The sequence below is a fragment of the Nannospalax galili genome, unplaced genomic scaffold (genome assembly GCF_000622305.1).
Source record: "Nannospalax galili isolate Female #2095 unplaced genomic scaffold, S.galili_v1.0 scaffold591, whole genome shotgun sequence".
In the NCBI taxonomy this organism is placed as follows: domain Eukaryota; kingdom Metazoa; phylum Chordata; class Mammalia; order Rodentia; family Spalacidae; genus Nannospalax; species Nannospalax galili.
The window spans coordinates 284,055-310,276 of NW_008330926.1; the positions used below are offsets into that span (position 1 = coordinate 284,055).

At 43.1% G+C, this 26,222-nt stretch overlaps 1 protein-coding gene across 11 annotated transcripts in view; it reads left to right on the plus strand.

Moving 5' to 3' along the window:
* The window catches only part of St6gal1 (ST6 beta-galactoside alpha-2,6-sialyltransferase 1), a 137,804-nt gene extending 125,860 nt beyond the window's left edge, over positions 1 to 11,944 (plus strand). For 8 of the 11 annotated variants that reach the window (XM_008853073.3, XM_029556411.1, XM_029556429.1 and 5 more), the window contains 3 exons: positions 5,075 to 5,173; positions 7,166 to 7,340; positions 9,117 to 9,358. In XM_008853073.3, coding sequence (XP_008851295.1) covers positions 5,075 to 5,173; positions 7,166 to 7,340; positions 9,117 to 9,358 — 516 coding nt within the window. Of the gene's footprint in view, positions 1 to 5,074; positions 5,174 to 7,165; positions 7,341 to 9,116 lie in introns of all 11 variants that reach the window. The other 3 variants (XM_029556433.1, XM_029556440.1, XM_029556409.1) reach the window with 1 other exon arrangement.
* The last annotated feature ends 14,278 nt before the right edge of the window (positions 11,945 to 26,222 follow it).

A 26,222-nucleotide genomic window follows, 5' to 3' on the forward strand; every position in this document is an offset into this window, starting at 1 on the left:
TCTAGAGGATAAAGAGAAAGAAGGAGCTCCAGAAAGGTAAGACCATAGGAGAAAGGTATTATTAAGGGAGAAATGGGAAAAATGGGGGCACTTTAAATGGGGAAACCATGGTGGAAGGGTTAGATAATTCGAGATAAATAATGCCTAGCTAGTTTTTTTTTTTTTAAAAAAGAGGGAACCATATTAATTGAACAACCTACTGACAAATTATACATACAACTACCTCAAGGAATGTAGCACATGTCTAGGCAAGGTTTATCTGAGAACAATTGGTCTTTGCCCAAGCTTCATCTACATGGCACATGGTAATTTAAAGTACCAGACTGGTGGAACTAACCTTCTTGGATGTCTAACAGCCATACTTTGAAGCCTATAGTAATTTGGTCAGTGGGATATAAAGGACAGTTTTTGCTCCTTGCCCTCCTATGTCAACTAAGCTCCAGGGGACTATGAGCATTTCTCAAAATGTCCTGTAACGGTGGTACGTCACCTGTCCTCTTGATCAAGGAGGCCACAGAGACCCCACCAAACGGATTTGAACCAGCATCTAGTCTACAAAGAGGAGGGTCAACACAGAGGAAACATTTCCCCCATGCTTCTAAGTGAAGCCAGCCATCGTTGAGCAGGACCTTTGACTTATCTTCACGTAGATGGAACTAGTAAAAGAAAGGACCCAGGGACTTCTCCCAAGTCCATGTGACCCCTGAGGAACAGATCCTCAAACGACCTTAAGAGTAAAAATAAATTGGTTTATCTGGGCTAACTGTATGGCCTTAAACACCCAAAAGGAAAGTATAACCAAAGATTAAAGGGATCAATATAATTCTTTAAGAGTCCATGTGTATAGCTAGAGGCTACATAACAAGAAACAATGCCAGACAGGAGATACCTTCCTTTGAGTTGTTGGCCAAGAGACTTGCAGACAGTTACCCAGCATAGAACTGGGAAAATGAACAGCAGATCCCAATCTTATCTAAAGCAATATTGGCAACTGATTGCTTCTAGATGAGGAAGAGCCGATCTTCCTAAAACAAGGAACTCTAGATAGGCTGACCAGATTCAGTGAATGGACAAGCACTGGAGAATGGCTGGGGGTGCCAGCAACATAGTGGACAGTAACAGGGATGACAGAGACTATGGGAGGGTACCATTTGGGATATGGGTATATAGATGAATAAGGTTGTTTGTTGCTGGACGTGGTGGCGCATGCCTTTAATCCCAGCACTCGGGAGGCAGAGGCAGGCAGATCTCTGTGAGTCCAAAACCAGCCCGGTCTACTTAGTGAGTTCCAGGACAGCTAGGGTTACAGGGAGACCCTGTCTCAAGAAGACCAAAAAAAGAAAAAAAGATTGTGATGACATACACACAAAAAATCAACAAATTTTAAAAAATGAGCCACAGTTGAGGAAGAAGCATAAAAATTTGCTTCATGTTAATTAGTAGAGTAATACCATTGAAATCTACCTAATGACTTTATATCCATGCTCAGGTGCCAAGGATCTCAGAAAGTAACTGACTGTGACTAGTAATAATCAGATACATACAGATTAGAGATGCACGTGCAAACATCTAAGTGTTAGTAGCATTAAAAATGAGTTTTTCTGTATGAAAGTGTATTTTAAAACGAAATGGAGATCTTTTTTAAAGGTTAAAAACCTCACTCAATTTTATATCTTATAGCATTTATTCTGAGTTCAGTATTGTATAACTATTGTTTCAACTGTGAACCCAAAAATTTACAGCCAATTTTGAAAGAGATGTATCTTTCCTCTGGAAATTGTTATTGAATATGTCAATGCTGTAATGGAATGCTTCTTCTAATCATGTGGTTATCAAATAAATAATTTTAAAAGCTTAAAGCACTAGAGAAAGAGAGAGAGAGAGAGAGAGAGAGAGAGAGAGAGAGAGAGACCCCTCAGTTGCCTTTATAGGGTGCCATGATAAAATACCATAAACAGAATGACTTAATCAACAGAAATAGATTTTCTTATCCTTCTAAAGTCCAGAATCCCAGATAATGGTGCCATCAAGGTTGGGTTGTGAGGGTGGGTAGCTTCTCACTGTGTCCTTATTTAGCCCTTCTCCCATGCATGCCCGGAGAGACTCTGGTGCCTCTTTCTCTCCTTGTAAAGATTCTACCCTTACTAGATGAGGGCTCCGCCCTTATGACCTAATTTAACCTAATTACCTCCCTAAAGGCCCTGTCTCTAAATATAGACACATTGTGGATCAGGACATCAGCATTCGAATCTGATGGGGGAACAGTTTAGCCTATCACTGGGGGAGGATGACCTGGGAACCAAAAGTCCCAAATATTCATAGAGGCAACATCTGAACAGTGGAATTGTCTGCCATCATGAAGGGTACTGTCCCCTTTATATGTGTGCATGTATTCTATCCTTTTTTCGAACTTTTTGTTGTGAGCATGTTCTGCTTTATAATTGTGATTTGAGCAGCAAGACCCATCTCACTGCCTTTTCTTGGGAGATGTTTCTCTGGGCTCTGTTGCTCTGGGGATGATAGTCTCCTAATCTTGATCTCCACCCCCGGCAACCCCATCAGGATTGCTATAGCCAGGTAAGTACAGGAGCCTTGAAAAAACTTAGGCAGGGCTTTACAGGATGTGATGTCTGTGGATAACATATCTTAGGCCTGGAGATGGAAAGGGGTGCATCAAGACCACAGAGCAGTAGGGGTGGAGCAGGGCTAGAGCTCATGCTCCCAGCACCACCTGCCCCCTACACACAGGCTTAAGGGAATCTTTCTTTGAGGAAATCTTTGATCCTCACCTAATGGGAATTGATGTGCTTGAGTTCGGAACCATGTCCACTTTTGTGCGTGTGCTTGTGTGTGGAGTACACTTGCTTTTCTTCTTTCCCTCCACCAGATCGCAGTCCTGGCTACTTTCTCTTCTCCTCTGTGCCTGAAACTACCATTTATCTCCTCTCTCAAGTTTCTTGGAATACTTCTTCATTCCTCTCAAGCAGTTCAGATGAATGCACAGTTGTCATGTATTCTAGAGACCCATCGTGACCTGGTCCTTGGTAACTGCATAGGAATTGTATGAGTGCCCCCACCCCACCCCACCCCCAGCTGGAGGAAGAACACTGACAGGAGTCTGCCCCTGAATTCTGGTCCTGTCTCTGTTTCAAGCTCATAACCTCAGACAATTCTGCCTTTTCTCTGGACTTCACTTTATTCATCTGGAAAAGGATGGCTTTAATCAGTCCTCTGGAATCTTCCAGATGTGACATGTTAAATTCAGACAGCAATCAATATTCTCAGGGTTCTTTGAAATTCCTCGTCTTTGACATCTTCTTACAAGAGTGTGATGCCCACCTTTTTGTCCTGTGAGGCAGTACAATGTGTTGGTTAGAAGTGGCCTCTGGAGCCAGATAGAAGGCTCAAAGTCAGACTCTTCTACTTGCAGGTGGTATGACCTTGGTAAGCTACTTGGCATCTCTGTTGCAGCTTTTATAAAATGGGCTTATTAATATTAACCTCCTAGGGCCATGGTGAATATGTAATGAGATAATGTATAAAAATACTCAGGTTGGCTGGCAGCTGACCAACAACATGCAGAGAATAAGAGGCTGCAGAGTGCTTATCCCTGAATAGGACACCTATATCAAACTTCTGCCTCCCAAGGCTCAGGGATCATTGTGGAAGAGGGGACAGAAAGACTGTAAGAGCCAGAGGAGGTGAATAACCACCAGAAACAACAAAGTTTTCCAGACAGCTGGTCAGCTACTCATATGAACTCACAGCAATGCTGTCAGCAGGCAGAAGTCCCATGCAAGCTCAAGCCAGACAAAGTCCCAGCACAGACATGGGGAAATGGGTAAGAAACCATAACCCTGCCTGAAGAACTTTTGAAAACTGATGGCTGCTGGAAGGAGAGAGTCAGTTCTCATTAAGGGTGGAGAAGATGAGTCGTGCCTGATTTTCCCAGAAGGTTGCACATGAACATCTCCTCAGCCTGCTGGGGTTCCTGCATTTGAAATGCATATTTTTTAGTATACTATGGCCCTCCACATGAGCTGCTGACCCCTGGCACTCAACCATAGACAAAATGATCTTGTCTCAGTGCTGGAGAAACTACTGTCTGCATTGGCTCCTGTGAGAGATACTGAGCATTAGACTTTGGATGGTTAAAGGGTTTTCTATAGATCACTTTATATTCTATATTATGACTTTATTATTAGATTCTGACTTAGCATCTTACTGGGCTGGTTCCCCCAGTGAGGAATGTGGACTCTCATGTCACAGTAAGAGCACCGGAGACCCAGAGGAGCAAAAGTGAGGCATTTTATCTTATGACTTTGTAAAAGCAGGTACCAGTCCAGAACTTCAAGGACACTGACTGACTGCAAAGAAAAGCTTTTATAGCCCTAAGTGCAGATCCCTTCCTCTCTTCCCTATTGACTGAGTAATCAGGAGGGCACAGTCTCACACATCATCTAGGGCCGATATTTTCCCTGCCACTTAAACTTGTCTTTTTCTTAACTAAAACCATGTGTGAATTTATATCTATATTTTATGTCCTATTTATTTTAAAGCCTATCAGGAACATGATTTTGTCATATCTGTAGGATGTTAGGCAAGCTTGACTTAGCAATCTTCTATTCTAAGCTTCTAGTTTGGGAGTGTGTAGGGGTAGCTAAACTAGCAGAATCTTAACAGGGGTTCAGTGTTTTCTGTTCATCTGTAGCTGGACCCCAAGGTGACTGAAGGCATCTTTGAAAATAGACCTTTTTTATTCCTTATACCACCAACAAGATATAGAAGGTGTGACTTCCAAGGACTAGTATGCTGCTCTGTTCTCACTGTGCCCTCACGCCATAGACCCAGAGTCTGACTGGAACCTTTTCTGCTCTATGGCTGATAGCTTGTGATAAACAGAGTTCGGACGGACGTCGTTTCCTTCTTTCCACCGAAGATAAGTGCTACAGCAACCTAGTGCCTCACAGGGAGCTCTGGGCTTCAGGTGGTACCAACCCGGAATGTGTCAGTTATTGATAGCCAGTGTTAATCGTAAATGCTCCTGTGACGGGTTTTCTCTTTCTTACTGCAGTTAGTCACCACAGAAAGCCTCTTCCTTAAGAACAGCTTGTACAATGAAGGAATCCTAATCGTATGGGATCCATCTGTGTACCATGCAGGTATCCCAAAGGTAAGTGGGTGTGTCCACAAGCAGGTTGGCGTCCCTGTTTGACCTTAGCTTTTACCATGTTCCTAGATTTTTAGGGTCACATCTGAACTGAGCCATTCCTGGTTGTTTGGGTTTTAGACTAAAGGATTGAGAATTCCTCCTGTCCTAACCAGCATCTCTCCTTGTCTGCCCTGAAAGGCCATGCATGTGTCTATTGTAGTGGCATGTGCAGAGAGTGGTAATGGCTGGATCAGTAGTGATCTGGGCTAATGTGTTCATCAGTCAAATTATTCCTGATGAACCTCAGCAGGAGTAGACAATAGTTACTGTTACTCCTGTGAATAATCTTGTCACACTTCTGTTTCATACTTCTAATTTCTAGAATTCTTCTCATTTCACTCTCAAATACTCTCAGAATGGAGGCATGGCTACTCCCATTTCACAGATGGGGAAAGTGGAATGTAGATAGAGGAAGTCACCTGTCCCAAGGCTTCCTAAGCATAGGACACAGATCTACAGTATCAACTCTTTTAGGGAAGGAAGCATAATCCATAGGCCTGCTACATTCTCAGACCCTCTGGAACAGCCCTCTAACTGTTACATATGTGGGTTGGCCTCTTCTTGTCTCGGGACAGTGTCTTTAAAGAGTCAGGGCAGAAAGCACTCTTCTTGGGGCTGGAGAGATGGCTCAGCAGTTAAGAACACTGGTTGCTCTTGCATGGTGGCTAACAACCATCCTAACTCCAGCTCCAGGGGAATCCAATCCACCCTCTTCTGACCTCTGTGGGCATTCATGAGTGTACCTACACATATGCAGGCAATACACTCGTACACATAAAAATTCTAAAAATTAATAAATAAGCCAGGTACGGTGGTGTACACCTTTAGTCCCAGCACTCGGGAGGCAGAGGCAGGCAGATCTCTGTGAGTTCAAGGCCATCCTGGTCTATGAAGTGAGTTCCAGGCCATCTGGGATTACAGGGAGGCCCTATCTCAGAAAGACCAAAAATAATTAATAATAATAATAATAATAATAAAGTATGTTTTTTAAAAGGAAGCGCTGTTCTTGGGGCACTTGGTTTTTAAATGGACCCAATAACAGCTGATGGGCTCTGGGGATCCCTGGTTGGTCCCTTCTTTAGTCTCTAAAATTTCACATTGATCTCATGTGGAACCCAACTCTGTTTGATCATAAGGACTCTGGGCCCATAGATGTGACAACTTGTACTCAGGCTTCTCTTCTTTGACAGTAAGAGTAGCTAGGTACGGTGGGCCAAGTTACTTGGGAAGCTGAAGCAGGAAGATCACTTTCGCCAAGAGTTCAAGCCTTCACAACATGGTGAAACTCTGCTTTATTTTATTTTATTTTATTTTTTAAAGTAAATAGTTGGGGGTACCTCATGCCTTTAATTCCAGCACTCAGGAGGCAGAGGCAGACTCTGTCTAGGCCAGCCTGGTCTACATAGAGAGTTCCAGGCCAGCCAGGGCTACATAGTGACACCCTGCCTCTAAAACAAAACAGCAATAATCACAAAAAAGTAAATAAAAGATGATGTTAGATGGTGCCTAAACCACTTTTTGCTGATACCATTCCCAGTCTTTTTTTAATGTCTTTTAAGAAATATTTTTATGAGTATATGAGTGTGTTGCCTGCATGTGTATAAGTGCACCCATGTCGTGTAATGCCATGGAAGTCAGAAGAGGGTGTCAGATCCCCAGAACTGGAGCTACGGACAGTTGTTGGCTGCCATGTGGGTGCTGGGAATCGAACCGGGGTCCTCTGCAAGAGCCATCTCTCCAGCCCCCATTCCCAGTCTTGATGGCTCTCAAATCTGAGGCTTTTCCAAGGCTATAAGCCCAGTATTCCTGTAGGCACAGACTGTGTCCCAGACCCTACCATTCTATTCAGTAAAAGCTGTGATTTGAAGAAGGACTGCAACCTGCTACCAGAAAAGAACAACTGTGTGTAAGGAGCACATTTCCCTCCTTGAAGATCACTCTCCTCTTTTTCAGTGGTATGAGAACCCTGACTACAATTTCTTTAGTAAGTATAAGAGTTACCGCAAGATGCATCCCAGCCAGCCCTTTTACATCCTCAAGCCTCAGATGCCTTGGGAACTGTGGGACATCATTCAGGAAATCGCTCCAGAGAATATTCAGCCAAATCCTCCCTCCTCTGGGATGCTTGGTGAGTTCATGTCTGAGAAATCCTTTTGCATTTCCTTCTAAGAAAGATTGTTGTGTTTCTTTGTGGGGAGTGGGGAGGTCCTCATTCATTATTCACCAAAACCACTGCTAAGACTTTTCTGTCCTTGTATACTGTACCAAGTTCTTTGTAAACTATGGAAGTGTAAGATACAGTTCTTATTCTAAGGATGGCTGCTGAGGGAATTCAGACATCTGAGACCACATTCAGTTTGTGCCTCAACTGAAGTGAGTGTACCATCACTGTCCTTGATGTCATAGGTGAACCCTTTCTAGATAGGCAGAGATAGCTCTGTGGAGGAAGTAGTGTTGGACTAAGCTTTGGAGAGGGGAGGATTTGACATGCAGAAGATGAAGTAAAGGGAGGGGAGAAATAGGAGGAACAGGGCTGGATTTGGGATGGGGTGAGCAGGATTCTTCTATTACCCTAAAATTTAGAGTATCCCAACACTCACTAATTTTTCTGCCTGCTTCTATTATACTGCAAGTCTGTCAGGTGGTAACTATGATCTGCTTACCCTTGTGGGTCTGGCACCACAAATGCTCCCAGAGTAAATGAGCAACTGTCAGAGACACTGCTTATGGAGAGGGCAGGGCTCTTGCAGTGTCCCCTTCACACCTTTTGCCTCAGCTTCTGGATAGGTGCATCTTCCTGGAGCTTTTGCAGCAGAAGTGGTTGACATCCTGAGGAGCACACTTCCCGTGACACCAGCGCCCTGCTTGTCCATGCTGCCCTCGCTGCCCCTCTGCCCTCCCTCCTAACTGCTTCCTTCCACCCCACAGCAGTACTCTCAAGGAGGATGATGTGGTCTCTCTTGGAGAAGTCTCCCTTCCTGCCAGCCCTGGGAGTGCTTTTGAAGTGCCTGTACCGGCTACAGAGCTGTCTTCTCCGCTGAGTGGGGGCATTTGGCAGGCAGGGGTGCTTTTCCCGTATCTGACTTTATTAGAACAAAGCCGCTGCTGCAGTTTGTAGTTCCATTGTAAGAATTCCCTACATAAACAGCTAATAAAGAGAATCAGCTGGAATCTTATTTAACCCTAACAATAACATGCTGTAGGAGGGTTGTATTTAGGCTCTCTCTTGAAGTAGCTGAAGAGTCTGAGGCACATAGAGGGTTTGTGTCCTACACAAATCAACTTGGCCAATTGGGGGCAAGTGCGGATGATTCCCCTCCCTCCTGGATGGGCTTATATATTTCACTGCATGGCCTCCTTGGGCAGCACCAACATGGGCCACACTTTGATTCCTGTTCCAACTGTCTCTTCCCAGCTAAGGAAAGAAGTTTTCTCTCCTCAGCGCTATTTTCTACAAGTACCACATAAAACAGCCTTCTAAAACTGTACCCTCTGCAGTTTCTACAGGATGTTAAAAGGACTAGGGAGCACTAAGTACATGTGACAGCACTGATTGATTCATTGGCTCATTTACCTTGTCTTCATATAGCTTACTCCACTGATAAATTCACTGACTGACTCCCTTAATCCTCTAGCATGATAGAGGACCTGTCTACCTTGCACCAAGCCCTGGCCTACATGCTGGGGATACAAAGACACGAGATGCATATAGCCCTGCATCCCGAGTAACAGTCTGTTGGACTCGACTTAGCAAAGTCATAGGAATATGGGAGTCACAGGAATAGATACAACTCCAGGTGCTGTCTCACCAAATCTGGGGCCCCAAGCAGCTGCAGGCAGTGGGCAGAGTTCTGGGTTGCTGATGTGGCTGCTGGACGTGACTCATCTCTGCTCCCCTCTCCAGGTATCATTATTATGATGACACTGTGCGACCAGGTAGATGTTTATGAATTCCTCCCATCCAAGCGCAAGACCGATGTGTGCTACTATCACCAGAAGTTCTTCGACAGCGCCTGCACGATGGGTGCCTACCACCCTCTCCTCTTTGAGAAGAATATGGTGAAACATCTCAACGAGGGCACAGATGAAGACATCTACCTGTTCGGGAGAGCCACACTGTCTGGCTTCCGGAGCATTCACTGCTGAGCACGTGTCCCTGGCCAGGCACCTTCAGTCTTCTCCATCAGTTGTCTTATGGCTGATCTCCTGGTGACCTCTCCTGGGAGGAACATTTTCTTCAACAGTCCCAGCTTGCTTCTTATACTCTAGGACGTTTTCAGCAGAGCTCTGGAGCGTCCAGGGCCTGATGGCAAAGAACACAGCCTTCCTTGTAGCCACAGAGTTTGGGGCCCAGCCTCCTGCCACACACACATGGATGCACATGCTTAGCACTCATTCTAGACAGCATCTTCTCCTTCCACACAGGTAGGGGCAAGATCCACAGAGCTGCCAAAGCTAGAATCTGTTTTTCCTAACTAAACGATATCATTCTTACAAACTAGCACTCTCTGTCACTTGAAATCTCTACCTAAGTATTGATTTCACATCTTAAAGAAACTCTTCCCAAATCATGATTTGTGCCAGATGCAGGGTGGTGGGGGTTGGGGGTGGGGGGCAAGCAGTTGGTACAGGACATAGATGCATGCCCATTTACTCCAGAGTAAAGTTGTTTCCAAGTACACTCCCCTGTAAACATAATTCTGTCACTACTGACTGATTGGGTTGGTCCTTGGCCTGGGTGCTTAGGACTGTCCCACTTCCCTCTCCACGTGAAGAAAAGTACAAGACATCTGTTTCAACTTGCTCACAGTTGAGTAAGAGACAGACACTTAATAAGCAGTTAGAATATAAACATTCCATGTGCTCAGTGAATTGGGCCGATGGAGAGGTGGCTACTGTCTGTACCCAGGAGGAGCCAACTCTTCCATATCTTCTTAGAGCTTGTGACATTGGAGCAGGTCTTAGCAGAGGAGGAGAAAGTTGCCAAGGCATTTCATCTGAGTTCTAAGAGCTGTGCTTTCCTTTCCTCCTTTATTAGCAAGGCTATGTTCTGTATATTCAAACTTGTCTGAAAATAGAGACTCAAGATGCTTGTTGAGGAAGCCCCTACCCATGTTGGCGCCATGTGCAGCTCCACGTGACTACTGCAGGCTTGGTTTGGCGTGTACTGAACTCTAGCTCCTCTTTTTAATACCTACTCCCAAACCACCTTCTAACTTCTGTCTTTATTTTCTTTAAAGTAATCTTCCCTTCCCAAATTACTTTTACTCATTTTCTGCTTGACAAGTATCCTGACCCCAATTTCTTTGACCTTATGGGCCTTCCATTGAAAGGTCTCTCAGGGAATGGGGATAATGGAGGGACTTAGGTCAGAATCTTAATCATAACTGAGTCTTATGAGGTGTGAGGTATGTGATATCAGATTGTTGTGCCCTCCACTGGCTCCCTGCAAGGAAGTGACATCAGTCTCTGGGCAGGAATCACCCACTGTGGTTTGTAAGCCTGCTCCCCACATGGTTCTGCTAAGCCCCCTCCTGTGGTGGGAAACCACATGGGCCCATTCAACCCCTGGTATGGAGTGGTTAAACGACTTGTTCAGGGTCAAAAAGTAATGTTAGTACCAGAGCGCCTAGGCAGAGACCACTGGGTTCTCAGTGCTGGTGCCATGTGCTCAGAGGGCTTCAGTGTTTGAGCTCCGGTCAGCGGTCTTAGAGCTGGGACACTCTTACTGCTGACCCCATGCCTTATATGGACAATAGAAGGCTCAGAGTGAGAAACTTGGGTTTTCGGGTTGATCCCTCTCCTGTGCCACTTTATGATAATTCTCTTCTTCAAGCCTTTGTTTCCATATTTGTAAAATGGGGTGACAGTTCTACCTCACAGGGCTCTGTGTGGACCACAGGAAAGCACCCGGCCTGGCTGTGTCCCTAGTGCGTAGGAAGTAGGTACCCAGCTTTCCTTCCTTTCTGTTCTGTGATCACACCTGTGCTGGACTTTACTGTAAGACAATGGTGAGGAGGAAAAGGGGTCCTTTGTGTTGTGAAGCAACTAGCCCATTTGGAACACCCAGGAAACCATAGGACAGATAATGTAGCGCATATTCCTTCTTGCCACCTGCCACTCAGGTCTGCTTCTGTCTGGGAGTGGGCCAAGTATTCTGACTGCTTGGCTGCTCTGTGGGTTAACTGGTGAATTCCTGGCTCACCTTATGCTCTGATTTCACATGCTTCTTATAATTCTGTCACGACCACGGAATACCTAGAAGCTGGCATTCTGTCAGCAGGAAGCGCATGTTGGTATAGAGACTGAGACTACACTGGGTAGATTCTATTCTAGTTTTTAATAACTATTATTAATGTGGAAGAATAAATTAATTTAAGTATAATATGATTCTGAAGTCTACAAAACCTTTATGTGCTCTGTAAATGTGGAAATCTTGGTAAACTGAAAATGTTATGTTGCTGTTACTGTTAATTTGGTGAGATGTTTAGTATTTGTTACAGGTCATTTAAAATCTGTGACTGAATGCTGCAAGAAAGCTGCTGTCTACATAGGCTCTGGCTTCACGCTAGATCATGGGATCAGCTCTAATCTTTCTAATCAAATCTGCTATTGCTCTTGGTTTGGAGTTTTGAGACACTGGTCTCAGAAACTTCTGAAACATATCTAAGCTACTTCTAAATCACCCAAAGATTATGTAAAATTTTAAAATAAAGGTCTTTTAAAAAACTGCCTCTTCATACTGTTTTGGGATCACCGTCACCACCTCTCGTGTTACGAGAGGACGCAATGGGAATGCTGAGCCTCCAGTCCTCTCCCTTGAGCTCTCTGGCCTCGGCCTTCCTCTGTAGGCTTCCAGGGAAAAGTCTGCTTGTTTATTTGGAAGGACAGAACCTTGGAACTATTGATGGGTTTATTGATAAGTCTTCCTTTCACTCCTGCTAGATTCAGATAACTAAGCTTTGGTTCATCCCGTTGCCTGAAGAAAGAGAAGACCAGGATGCAGAACGAAAGGAGAGCTTTTTCTTTGGTTTCCAGAACCCTTACCTCTTAAGGGAGCAATGGTTCAAGGAAATGGCCAAGTGTTTGTATAAAAATGCTGAAGAAGAGCAGGATTTGGGTGGGGGCAAAGATGATTTCTCATCTCCCTAAACGCCTGCTCTCAAGATAAGTGTGCCTCCCCAAATTCTTACACTGAAGTCCTAACCCTAGCACCTTAGAATGCAACCTCATTTGGAAATTGGATAATGCAGATCCAATTATTTAAGATGAGGTCATCCGGGATAGGGTGGGGCCCCTGCTCCAGCATGACTGGTGTCCTCATAAAAAGGAGCAATCTAGAGACGGGTGCACATGGAAAACACCATGTAATGATGAAGGCTGAGGTCAGGGTGTTGTACAAGCCAAGGAATGCCGAAGATTGCCAGAAAACCCCCAGAAGCTGGAGAAGCCACACGGAGCAGCTTTTTCCTCATGATCCTCAGAGGAACTGACCTTGATCTGGGAGTTCTGGCTTCTAAAGCTGGGAGAAAAAACACTTATGTTGTCAAAGCCACATGTTTTGAGGTACTTTCCACATTATAGCCCCAGCAAATCAAACCTAAGGTCTTCTCCTCCACCCTCCCTTCACTCTCGCTTTTGTAGCCCCAACTGCAATCCCCTTGGACACTGAGGTTTTGACAGGCCTCTCAGGAAGATGGGACTTTAGGCAACCCTTTTCTGATGATATTCTGAATGAGGGACATCAGACCATATTGACTGGCTGGGGAACACTAAAGACCATCTGTCCCCCTGGTGTTTCACCCTTGGGAACTCCCAGGACTCTTGTGTATCCATGGTCATGGAAAAGAGTTGTTGTCTAAACCCCAGGAGAGTGGGAACTCAGAGTAAAGGGTATAGAAAATAGATTTCAGTTTGGCCAAATTTCCAGTGGCCCTAGGCCTTATGTTCAAGGTTTTTCCCACTAGTCTGGTAAGCCAGTGAGTGGAGGCTGGTCTCTCGTTTCCCATTATGATGTCTGATTCCGTTTTTAAGGTACATGCTCCTTAGGCTCTTGTGAGAAGGAAGCAAGCCTCAAAGACAGAGCTGCACACACCCCTGAACCTCCAACCTCCATCACCCCCCAACACACACACACTAATAGGGCTCTCCACTGACAGCCCAAGGTTCAGGGTCTTAGAGAATACTCTTTGATGTGGTCTCACTAATGCTGAACCCATGCTGGCACCTGGCCTAGAGCAGGGCTAGGATGGGATGAAGGAGTGCCCTGGGTCTCAGGGACTGCCACCTCCACCTCAGTCCCAGCTCCTCATCCTCTGTAGCAGCAGTAGGATGTGTTGCGAGATGATAGGGAGTGATTATGGCTCCAGGATAGTTTTCTCCGCTCTAGGACAGGAGTGCTCTAATCCAGAAAATTCATCCCTGTAGGCTGGAATAGTGGCATTAGTTCAGGAGAAGAAAGGACCTTATTGTTACTCCAGTATGCATCCATGCCCACACCCAGTCCTCAGAATTAATTGGGAAAGAAACTTTCAAAGGAAAGGGAAATTTATTTCAGTTCAGCGAATACATTTTGAGCACTTGCTGTGTGGCTGGCACTGAGAGTCGGTGACAAAGGCTCATGACCACTGCCCCCCAAGAAAGGAAAGCCTGGGAAGATGGGCCTGCCCTGCCTGGGTATGGGTATTTTCTGTAAAGTTAACCTGGATAATAGTACTGTTGTTCTTGAGCCTGGAAGAAAAATATTATACAAATATCAAATGAAGAAACATGGTGATACAGGTCAAGTACAATGAAGCTGAAGAGCAGAGAGAGTCACGTTAACAGGTGGGATCGGCAGGAGTCCCTTTCTCCTTTAACTAAGGACATTCTCTCTCTCTCTCTCTCTCTCTCTCTCTCTCTCTCTCTCTCCCCTCTCCTTTTTTCTTTCTCTTTTTAAAGGCAGGGTCTTGCTTTGTAAGCCAAACTGATCTGGAGCTCCCTATCCTCCTGCCTTAGCCTCTGCGCTGGAACTAACTACAGGTCCCATTGTTTCTCCCTTTCACTGTCTTCCCTTAGGGGTTCATGGTTTTCTGTGGTGGCCTGCTTTGAACCTGCTTTGAATCTTTTCCTTTGTATATTTCCTTTATATATTTGAATAGTTTGTACTTTCATAATAGGCTTTGGTTTTGTAGTTGCCATGAGCCTTATATAAACCTCTTAAGTCAAACTGATAACAACTTAGCTCTAATATCAAGCAAGCTATACATTCATTCTCTCCCCAACTTTCATGCTTTTGATACCATAATATACCTTTTTTTCAGGCTGAAGAAATGGCTCAGCAGGTAAAAAGCAACTCACAGTGGAAGGGGAGAACTAACTCACAAAATTGTCCTCCGACGTCCACATGCACTCATGTGCCGTCCCATAATAAATTTTCTTTTCTCTTTCTCCAAAAATATTTTTCTTTCTTTTTTCCTTTCTTGTATATGTTTATATGTGCGCACACATGTGCAGTGCATATATGTCACAGCACAAGTGTGGTGGTGGACAAAGGAGCACTTTTGGGTGTCAGTTTTCAGCTACCTTGCTAAGGCAGGAACTCTTGTTTTTGCCATGCTGCAACCCCTAGACCGGCTGGCCACAAACTTCCCATCTTATCCCTGGAGTTCTGGGGATGCAGTTATGTGCAGCCTAATCCAGCTTTTTAAGTGAGCTCCTGGGATTGAACTTAGTAAATCAGGCTTTCAATGTCTTTCATTATGAATTTCCAGCCAGTTAGATGTAGAAGATATATATCTTGCATCATAGAGGCCATATTTAAAAAGTCTACAATGAAAATTACGTACAATATATACATATATATATATATGCACACAGAAATAAATAAAGCCTTTCTCTTAAGATGTGAAACAAGACAAGGTTGCCACTCCTGCTACTTCTTTTCAACACAGTACTGGAAATACTTCACCAAAATGGACCTGATAACCCATTCAGAAGCAATTCAGTATCCTTTCTTGATAAAAAATTTCAACAAATCATTCAATTTTATATCCATATCTTCTTGTAGTTCTGTCTTTCTTTAAGAGAATTCATCATCAGTAATTTTATATATTTCATTTTCTTCAGGATCTGCTGTTTAGAACTTAATTATTTCTGCCGGCAGTGTTCTTTTTCTCTTATGTCCTGCCATAGGTGTCCACATTGAAGGGACTGCAACCCTCTTCAGCCTCTGCTCCTGTTCTTTGATGCCGATAGACCTTCACTCAATCCTTTATCCTTTAATTCTTGTGCTAGTTAGTGGCCCACAACTTAGCTATTGTAGGCCTTTGTTGGGTAGGCAGCCTCCAAAAAGTTAGAGCTGACCGGGGGACGGGTCTAGAGACCTAGTGAGAGATGCTGAGAAATACTGAATGTCCTGGGAAAAAGGGGAGGGGTAACTGCCGTTTTGGACACAGGGAACAGAGCAAGGACCACACAGACTGAGTGGCCTTGGTGGCATGGATCTCAAAACTTAGCCAAATATAGAAAATGGGCATGGGACTTTGTAAGTCACCCGTTCCTGAATGTCATAAACTAGGCAAAACCCAAGTGAGGGTGTTCTGTCGGTTTTGTCAGGCCTGGGACCTCAGAAGGTGCACACCCAGGGGGTCTCCCGAGGAGGGGGAGGGGAATTTGGTGAAACAGCCTTGCTAATGTGTTCTTTACTTGAGTTGGACCATAAACTGGTATGGGGTTGATTTCAACTGCTAGCTGTACTCACCAATCCAGTGAGGCTTAGAACTCTTTAGTAAGACAGCTTCCCCACCAGTCTGAGAACCGTATGTTGTATGCACTCTGCAACAGCTTCTGATTGGGCAGTGCTACATGTTGTTTTCCATTTGGGGATCAGCTGGATGGGGCCTGCGTTTGGGATTACAAAGGTGAGCAAGTTCTCTGACTTCATTACTTAACTACTCAGTGAACAAAATCAAAGTCTGGACTCCACATACGTGTGTGGGTGTGGACTTTCCTTCCATCCTGGAGTAGTCTTAAAGCAGTACACCAAACCTTGGTACTATGGCTGCTTCACCATTGGGCCTGGGCAGGGCTAGATGCACCCTCTATATTAAATTACTGCTGTAATCCTGCTTTCCCATTTCAGAAAGGTTAAGAAATGTACAAATGCTTGGTTGAGTTAAAGCTTGACAACTGGCTTTGGGCAGGCACAGATGTTCCTTCTGTGAATAATGACTAACTTGGCCCTATTTCCTGGCCTGAGAAGGTTTCAAGGTGAGCAACAGGGCTGGATGTGGAAGGCAGACAGAGATGTGAGCCAGAGAAAACCATTGACTACTCTGAATTCAACCATCACTCTGAAGTGATGCTGCTGGCTTGTTTCCCTGGTAATGTGAATGCAAAGCAGCTGCCAAGATCCCTGTGCTGGTCACGGAGCCTACCACTGTTCTTCGTCTCCAACTGAGCCCTGGTGTTCTAGCTCTGCTGACTTACCCAATGTTTCCCATGAGGCAAGGCCAGAGAGTGACACCTCCAAATGGTTCCAGAATTGTGGAGAGTTGCAGTTTGCCTCTAATTCTCTTCTCCCTCTGAAACAGCCTTGGGAAGCAAGAATCCTCTGTGTGTAGCAGTGCAGCAGCTTGGAAGGTGCACAACACAGTCAGGGCGGAGCTGCTCCTTCTTCACTTTGAATGTGGCTGCTTTCAGTTTTGTGGTGAAAGGGGGTGTCTTAGCCTCACTTCTGGGTTTTGGCTAGTATCTCCTCAAGGATTTTTTTCTCTCTTCCCTCTTGTGAGACATAATAACATGAACACTGACTTCAGGCTGTTCCAAGGCTTGATGGGTCTTTCTCTTAAAATTATGTATCACTAATCTTTTCTCCTGCACTGTCAAATATGCCATTTTCCAAGATACAGTATTTTTTATTTGCTATTGAAGATTTCTTCATTTCTTCAGCTTCTTAAATATTTAGAATATAGTTTCAGCAACTTTTTTCAAAGTTTAAAAAAAAATAGTTTCATTGAATATTTGTGAATTTCATACAATATATTTTGATCATAGTTAGATCCCCTCCCCTATCTGCACACCTCTTATACCCACCCTCTTGCTGGATTTCATGTACTGTGTTCATATATGTTAAGGCCTGCTGAGCTAAGTTTTTGTCCCCTAATCTCCTTCGGTGTGCATCCATCCACTGGAGCCTGGTTAATCTATCTAATGTCACATCCTTTGAGAAAATGAACTCTCCGTCTCCCAGTAGCTATGAGTTGCCAATAGTTCCTCAGCCAAGGTTGAGGCTTCTTACCTATTTTCCCACATCTATGCTGGGTTTTGTCTGGTTTGAGCCTGCACGGGACTTGTGTATTTTTTGCCATTGCTGCAAGTTCATATGAACAACTTTTCAGCCACCTGGAAAACTGTTTCCTTATGGTCATCCACCACCTCTTGTCAGGAGCTGGAGAAACAACAATCATTACCAAAAAATATAATATAGCTCTACAAACAGTTGACTTAAGCAGGACATTCTGCCTGCACTAGTAACCTTGAGAAAGAATTTATGGCAAGGTTATCTTTCTCTTCCTCTTGCAAACAGTTCTCGGAAAGATAAGTCATGCAGTAATCTCTTGGAACACCTGGCGGTCAGTCACATTGCTGAATTGCTCAGTCCCCCGCCCATACCCATTAGAATGCTGTAACCTTTGACCAACTTCTTCAACCCCTTCTAAATACAAACTGTATATAAGGAAAGCTTGCAATACAATAAAGCGACCCTTGACAAGTGGACTTGCTTGGGCTCCGTCTCCTCTTTCTTGCCTGTTTTTCCTTTCAGGGAGTGGTCCCCCTCGAGCTTTACCTGTACAGGGTCCCCGCAGGCGGGGGCAACCTCTGGCTCTTACAGTCTTTCTGTCCCCTCTTCCACAATGGTCCCTGAGCGTTGGGTGGCAGAGGTTTGATAGGGGTGTCCTACTCAGGGGTAATTTACTCTGCAATCTTTTACTCTCTGCACTTTGTTCAGTTGTGACTTTCTGGGTTAGTCACCACGTGTTGCACGGGGAAGCTTCTCTGCTGAGACTTGAGAGATGCAATAATATTCTTTCTTCCCCCTGTCCCACCATTCCCTGAATCTTAGTTGTAAAGGTTGCATAAAATATCTTTGACTCCGAATTCTATTGAATTGGGTCAGTTTGAAATGATTTACCTTTCCATTATAAAAGATATTTTTCTGCTCTGCATATGTAGTAACTTTTATTTTCTAATTTTCATTGTGTGTATTCATTGTACCTTATGTAAGTTCATTCATTGTTCAATGTACAGGTGTACACTGTTCAATAAGCATGTGCTCTCAGTTCTCCCTTCACCTTCCTGTTGGTCCTCTTTGTTACCCTAGTTTTGCTTCTACTCTCATGTCATCTATGTATCCATGTCATATATGATGTATCCATGTCATAGATGTATCCATGTCATATATGTATCCATGCCATATATGTATCTATATAAAATCTAGAAACCACAAAGGAGAGAAAACATACAATATTTGTCTTCCTGAAATTCGCTTAGTCATCTCCGGCTGCATCCATTTTCCTGCAAATGACATAACTTTGCTCTTTATGTTCATGCTTGGTAATTTTTTTATTGGCTACGAGACATTGTAAATATTTTCTTTTTGCCTGCTAGATATTTTTGTATTCTGAGAAATATTTTCAGCTTTGCACTAAGATTACAATTATGATTCCTGGCAACTCTTTGTTTGCTTCAGAAACTGATCGAAAGCTTATTTTTTCCCTGTTTCTCAAGGATCATTGTTTATAATATGATTTCTGATATCTTATGGGGTTCCATAATTTTTATGGTCATTTCATGCAGGAGAATAATCTCACCTCACTTCAACTTGGTCAGACATCTTGGTATCACTTCATTAGAAACTGGGATGGATAAAACTGTTACAGGAAATATACTTCAGTGCAATCTGGGTTCTTTCAACCATTTGATCTATCACAGGAACACAAAACAGGGATTCTATGGCCATCTGTTACCTCACTGATAGGGAACTTCCAGAACAGGATTTCACCTGTAAGGGAGGAGCAAAGCTACAGAGAATCTGCCTGGCTCAATTTCAGGAGGCCGCAATAGGAAGGACACTAATTGTAGTAGATATCTGCATCCTGAGAACTATAGCGAAAATGTAAGTAGAATCTCTAAGTTCAAAGTCCTTCACATATCTATGGGATTTGAAATCCTAGCATGGCACAAACAGTCTGCAGCTCTAGTAACAGAATATGGTAGAAGAAGGCAAAACAAGTATGTCTGGTACATACCCGTATTATTGTTAGAAGAAAAATGGAAAATGAGGATGCCGTGAAGACAAAGGCCCCTGAGATCCATGCCTCACAGCCCTATTTGAGCAAGCAGTTGAGGTGACTCAATTTCCAGCCGAAAGACCAAAGTCAAAGCGAGACCTTAGGAGTAAAAATGACTGCTAAAAAGAAGCGCTACATGTAGACGTGTGCATGCACAGAGGTCAGCCAGGGTGGGGGTAGGATGCAGGGATGTGAGAATCACTACGGGTGGTTGCTTTGAATATGTGAATTTTAAATGACTTCAGTTACAGAAGTGATCCATTCTTTCCAGACATTAGTTCTGGCTGTCTTCCTATGGTGAGGGGGGCTTGTTTTGTTTCTAATGGCCATATTTCCTCTCTGTTGAAGCCCACAGATCAGCTGAATAAATAGGGATTGGGACTGAAAGCCCAAGGCCTGCTGGTACCAAAGGCTCTCAATGCCACCTTAGAAATCTCTTTTACAGTTTTGCCCAAGAGAGACTGTGGAAACCTTAAAATGGGTGGGGAAAGTTACATAAAATTCTTCTTCAGGAAGTTCTAAAAACTACTTGGCTAAGCTATATGTGGAGTCCTGGTTATAGGAATGGAAATAGACCAGAGTTTACCCACAAGCATACTGTTTTGAAAAGGACTACAAGTCCATTAAACCCAGCAGGCTAGGTTGAGAGAAAGGCTGTGGCAACTTTGTGACTCTCTGCTGAAAGAGATCAGCAGAGAACTATCTCAAGGACTGTATAGGTGATCTCCTTTTCAGATATGAAACATGCTATTCCTGGAACACATTGCACAGGGGAAGTGTAGTGAAGTAGTATAGACATTTAGCTAGGAGATCTAGGAAACAGAGATCCAGAGAAGCCCTGAGTAGCCCCTTTTCTAATAAAATAATCTAACTGCGGTAGATCGTAACACCCAGGCAGTTCTCAAGAAAAGGAAATGGAGGTTTGGCTCCAGGAACCACTCTGACCTCACTGTCTGCTGTACTTGGCCAGTCATCTCTTTTTCTGCATCAGTTTCACTGTGTGAGTTATTTCTCATCAGACCATGGTAAATGCCATCAGAAGCCACACAGCAGTATTACATGTTTACTAGTCGAAAGAACATCAACCCTGCCAGCCTATTTCCCAAGAGCTGTACTTTCCAACTCCGTCCTCATGTTAAAGATTTTACTATTGCCTCACTTAGTGACCAGTGACTTAGAATTGTGAGATTCTCTAATACAAACCTAAAGTGCATTTTAAACCCTGACTATGGTGTCCCTAACACTAGCCATTTTTTGCACTTTAGAACTTTATAAAGATTTTATGACTGATTAGTATAAATTAATTACACATACTAATGGGGCTCAGTTTAATATTTCAACACATGCATACAATGCATACTGATCTGACTTCCCTTCCCAGCTTCTAGTTATTACTAGTCTATAATCAGATTTTTTTTTTAGCTGCAACATATGGGAGATAAATACAGTACTTGTCTTCTGTGTCTGGCTTATTTCACTTAACATTACAGCCTTCTATTCCATCTATTTGTCAGCAAATGACAGGATTTTATTCTTTATAACTGAATAATATTCTATTGTGTGCATAAGGATAGGTATTTAGAAGGCAATTTGGCACTACATTCATTTAGCAAAATAATAGTAGTAGGTTCTCCTCTAGTGCTTATGACCTCCCTAGCTCCAGATTCTTGGGTCAGATTTACAGTACTAGGCATGAGTTCTCCCCGTGAAGCAGGCCTTAAATCCAATAAAAAAGCTGTTGGTTACTCCCTTAACATTCATTGCACTATTGAACCAATGGGCATAACTTACCAGGCAAATCATTATTGTGTTTTACAGGGTTCACAGATAGGTAAGACTGTTGATGACTTTTCTCCCCATATTAGTTTTATGTTACTCTGATAAAATACCAAGAGAAAATCATAGAAGAAACAGTTTATTTTGGCATAAAGTTCCAGAGCATTAGAGTCCATGATGGGGAAGGCATGATCAGAAAGCTGACTGATCACGTCTTTCACTTACGGGAAACAGAGCAAAGGAAATGGAGTGAGTCTATAAACCCTTAAAGCCTGCTCACAATGATGTACTTTCTCCAGCAATGGTGGACCTCATAAAGAGTCCATAACCTCTCCAAACAGTGCCACCAACTGGGGACCAAGTGTTCAAATACACAAGCCATAACTCATAAATGACATTTATCACTTAAATTACAGCAGTCCACACCTCATCCCCATAGACTTATGCATATCACAATGCAAAATGCATGAAGTCCAAGTTTAAAAGTCCCCACTGTCTTTAACAGTATCAAGACTGTTCAAAAGTCCAAAATCTCTTCTGAGACTCAAGGCAGTCTCTTAATTGTGACCCACTATAAAACAAAACACAAATTACATTCTTCTAGCCTACAATGGCACAGAGCACACTTTCCCATTCCAAAAGGAAGGAATAGGGGAATAATGCAGAAAGATTAGACCAAAGCAAGACTGAAAGCCAGCAGGGTAATCTGTAACTCTATGTCCAATAACTGGGGCTTTAGTTTCAAAGAGTTCAGCAGGCCCCATTCATTCCAGCTTTGCTGCCTGAAACAGGCATCTCTCTCTTAAGATGTACTTAGGGTTATCTCCAAGTGATGTACTGAAAAATAGGCTTCAATTGTTAAAGAGATTAGTGACATAAAAGGGAAGCCTCCTCGGACTGGAACGACGGAAAGATCAAGGTCCCACTCAGCTAAGCTTTCAACTTGTGAAAGGAAAGAGCCTTGGGGGTTTTCTGTTCTTAGGAAGCCTACAAAAGATGCTGCAAATATTGTCCAAGAGGGTCAGGGTCCATGCCAAGCTGCCAGCTGAACTTGGCATTATCATCCATGTCTTTCCGGAGCCATGAAAGATGCAAAAATGAGGGTGTCATGGATTCCTCTGTAGATTCAGAGAACTGCTGAGGCCAGGTAAAGGGTTGACAGGGCTTGAGTCCATGTGATGTTGTGAGAGGTCATTGCTTAAAACTGTGAAGGTGAAGCCTGCATTGTAACGGAGATCCCAAGACATTGGAGATGACAGAATTGTGAGACCTGTGACGAGGAGAGCTGCATACATGGCCTGGGACCAGCTTTCCTAGTGCTGTTTTCTTCTCCGAGCTCTGCATTTTGGATTCCTTTTGGCCCCACTTTCCCTTTTTAATTATAGAACTGCATAAGAGTAATCAGTAATAACCATACCACAGACTCAGTGTTATGCTGTCTTGAAATTTCCTCCGTCATTAGTTTTTAATTCAGTTGCATGTAAATTCTTGGCACGTAGGCAGAAAATAGATTCTTTGCCAAAATATCACATGAATGGCCTCTAGTCCAGTTGCTAATAAAGACCTTGTTCCTCTCTGAAACCCTATAAGCCAGTCCTCTACCTTCTGCTTTGCTCTCAGCACTGCTGTCTTCCAGGCTTCTACTAGAATGACCCATTCAGCTCTGTCTACAACACCTATCCATTCTTCTAGCCCAAAATTCCAAAGTCTTCCACACTTCTCCAAAAATCAACATGGTCAGGTTCTTCCCAACAACACTCTACTCTCCAGTACCAACTTCTGTATTAGTTACTTTTCTGTTGCTATGATAACATACCATGACCAAGAGCAACTTATAGACAAAAGAGTTGCCAGGCATGATGGCATGCCTTTAATGCCTCAGGAGGCAGAGACAAAAAAAAAAAAGAGCTTATTTTAGCTTACAGTTCCAGAGGGTTAGAGTTGATAATGGTAGAAATGCATTGTAACAGGTGGCAGGAGAAGGAAGCTGGCTGATCATATCTTTCATTCACACACAGATAGCAAGTAGGAAATGGGATGAGGTTATAAACCCTCAAAGCCCATTCCCAGTGACTTACTTCCTCCAGTAAGTCTACCTCTCTTGAAGGTTCCTTAGCCTCCCCCAAACAGGGCTATCAGCTGAGGACCAAGTGTCCAAATACATGAGCCTATGAAAGACATTTCTCATTCTAACTACACACTCCCACGGTAACCTATATTGTACCTTCTGGAACTATGAAAGCTAGCCCAGAGGGAGGATTCTTTAAAGTTAGAAACAGCTTGATTTTTTTCATGTTCTGTTATCAAAATTTGTGATGTCTTACAATCAAGTTCTTGTGGGAAAACAAGAGCAATGTTAATGGACTGTATTTTATTGGCATCTGGGACATCTGCCTCCAAACAACTCAAAGGAGAGATATCCCACACTTGGTGTTAATTTTCTGCTTAATAACCTATGGATTCTGGGAGGAGGATTATCTGCTTATATACCACATCTTTATCTATTCATTCTTTAAAAAATATTTCATTCATTGCTTTTATTTTATGTGTATGAGTGTATTGCCTGCATGTATGTAAGTGCCCCTGTGCTGTGTAATACCCACGAAGGTTAGAAGAGGGCATTGGATCCTCTGGAACTGGAGTTATGAATGGTTGTTAGCCATCTTATGGGTGCTGGGAGTCAAACCAGGCTCTTCTGCAAGAGTAGCCAGTGTTCTTAACTGCTGAGCCATTTCTCCAGCCCCCAAATTTATTTATTTAATAATTTATTTATTTATTTATTTATTTATTTATTTATTTATTTATTTATTTATATTTCACGTGCATGATTGTTTTGCCTGCATGTAAGTGCCCTTGCTTTTAAAGAAGTTTACCTAGTGATCAGATGTCCAACTTTTGTGCACAAAAGAGTGAAGTTAATATGGTTAGGTCTAAATATCACCACAAGCCTGAAAATTTGAAGACATAAAGTGGTTTCAAGTGGGACAAAGGACTGTATTTTAGGTTCTCTCAAAAGCCAACACTGAGTTAAGGATTTAGGCAGTAGTGATTAAGGAAATACTCACCCAAACAGTGTGTTCAACCTGCAGCCTGTGGAGTGCATATGTGCCAGGATAGCTATGAATGTGGCACAATACATTTGTAGATGACACTATCATGCTGCAATGTGAAAAGGGTGGATATTCCTACAAAGGTATCAGTAAGGACTGGATGCCTAATAGAGACACACAATCCAGCAAAGGGATATGTTCAGGGGACATTCCAGCCACAGTCTGAGCCTATGGAACATACTGGAGTATAAATTGCACCTTAGGCACCACACCTAGAAGGGAGGAAACAATTGTTTGTAGAGGTATATTTGGTATTGGCCATGAAAATAAATTTCCTAATGAACCACCCAAGTACTAAGTATAATTCTAAGTATTAAGTATAATGTGCTTCTTTATGTAGCACAGTTCTACCTCCTCATTATGTAGAGTCCATTGCTTTGTTAGTATGGATGTCCATAGCTTTTGGTCTGCTGGTTGCAGCCAATTAGTAACCATAGCCTTAACTTTAACAGGGTTCATAATGCATATCCTGATGGAACTATACCTTCTTTAGGAGATAGGGCTTTAGAGCCTTAGATCCTGAGTTTGGGAGAGAAGTGGGAAATGATAAGTTGGGCCACATCCTACTTTCATCACTTCAATTCTAGAATCATAGCCTACCTATTGATAGTATAAGATCCATGCCCACAAGGTATCACCTTCAAACTGGTGTCTCTAACATGCCTTTAAGGGGTTGCTATAACACGCTGTTACGCCAGCAGCCTCTAAAAGACATAGTATGTATAAGATCAGTGGACCCCACAGTCTTGTTTCCGCACGCAGTATGCCATGCTTACAAATCAGAGGCTCTGCGAGTCTTCCATGGATAGAGAAGTCCAGGGTCTGAGGGAAGGAAAGGCAAACTTATTCCTGGAATATATGACCATCCCAATCAGAAGGAAAAGTTTTCCTTTTCAGACTGGATGGCGTCCAGCATAGTTGACTTCCCATCATGTGACTGGCTGTTCTATTTCAGGACTGGTACTAAATTTGGAATTTAGTATTTGTTTCTGATTCTCATGACTCAGATGGCAGCAGTGCTAATATGATCTATAATAATGAGGCCCATCTTGACATATTATCATAAACTAAGTGGCTTCAACCACATTTTAATATTTCAGTTTTCAAAAATCATTTACTGCAGTGGAAGATAAAAAATTAGCTATATTTCAGTTCACCTCTAACTTACACATAGTTCACCTGACCCCACTTCTAACATAGTTGAAATAGGATCATACCTGATTAAATCAATAGTCAATGATTACATTTTTGCTATGTAAATATTGTATTGGTTACTTTTTTGTTGCTGTGATAAAATACAACCAAAGCAACTTACAAATGAAAGTGTTTATTTTGGCTAACAGTTCCAGAGGGATAAGCACCCACCATGACAGGGAGGTACAGTGTCAAATGTCAGGAGCAGGAAGCTGGGAGATCACATCCCAACTACACAGGAAGCAGAGAGTGAGCTGGAAGTGGGGAGAGGCTTATAAACCCTCAGAACCCTGCCGCACTGACGTATTTCCTCTGGAAAGGGTGCACTTTCTGTTCTACAACCTTCCCAAACAGCACCACCGAGACCATGTCTTTAAATACCTGAAACCGTGGGGAACGTTTATGATTCAAAGCACTACAGTTATTTATAGCTGACTCATGTACATTTCATGATTCTCTTTCTTTAAAAATCCCTCCTCTTTGTCTCACTGAGGAGTCAATGTTTATGTTTTTTGTTTGTTTAGTGTTCTTTGTAATATAATCAGGTTGCCACCAAACTGAGAGCTATGGAATTTCTCCAGTGCACTAATTTATAAA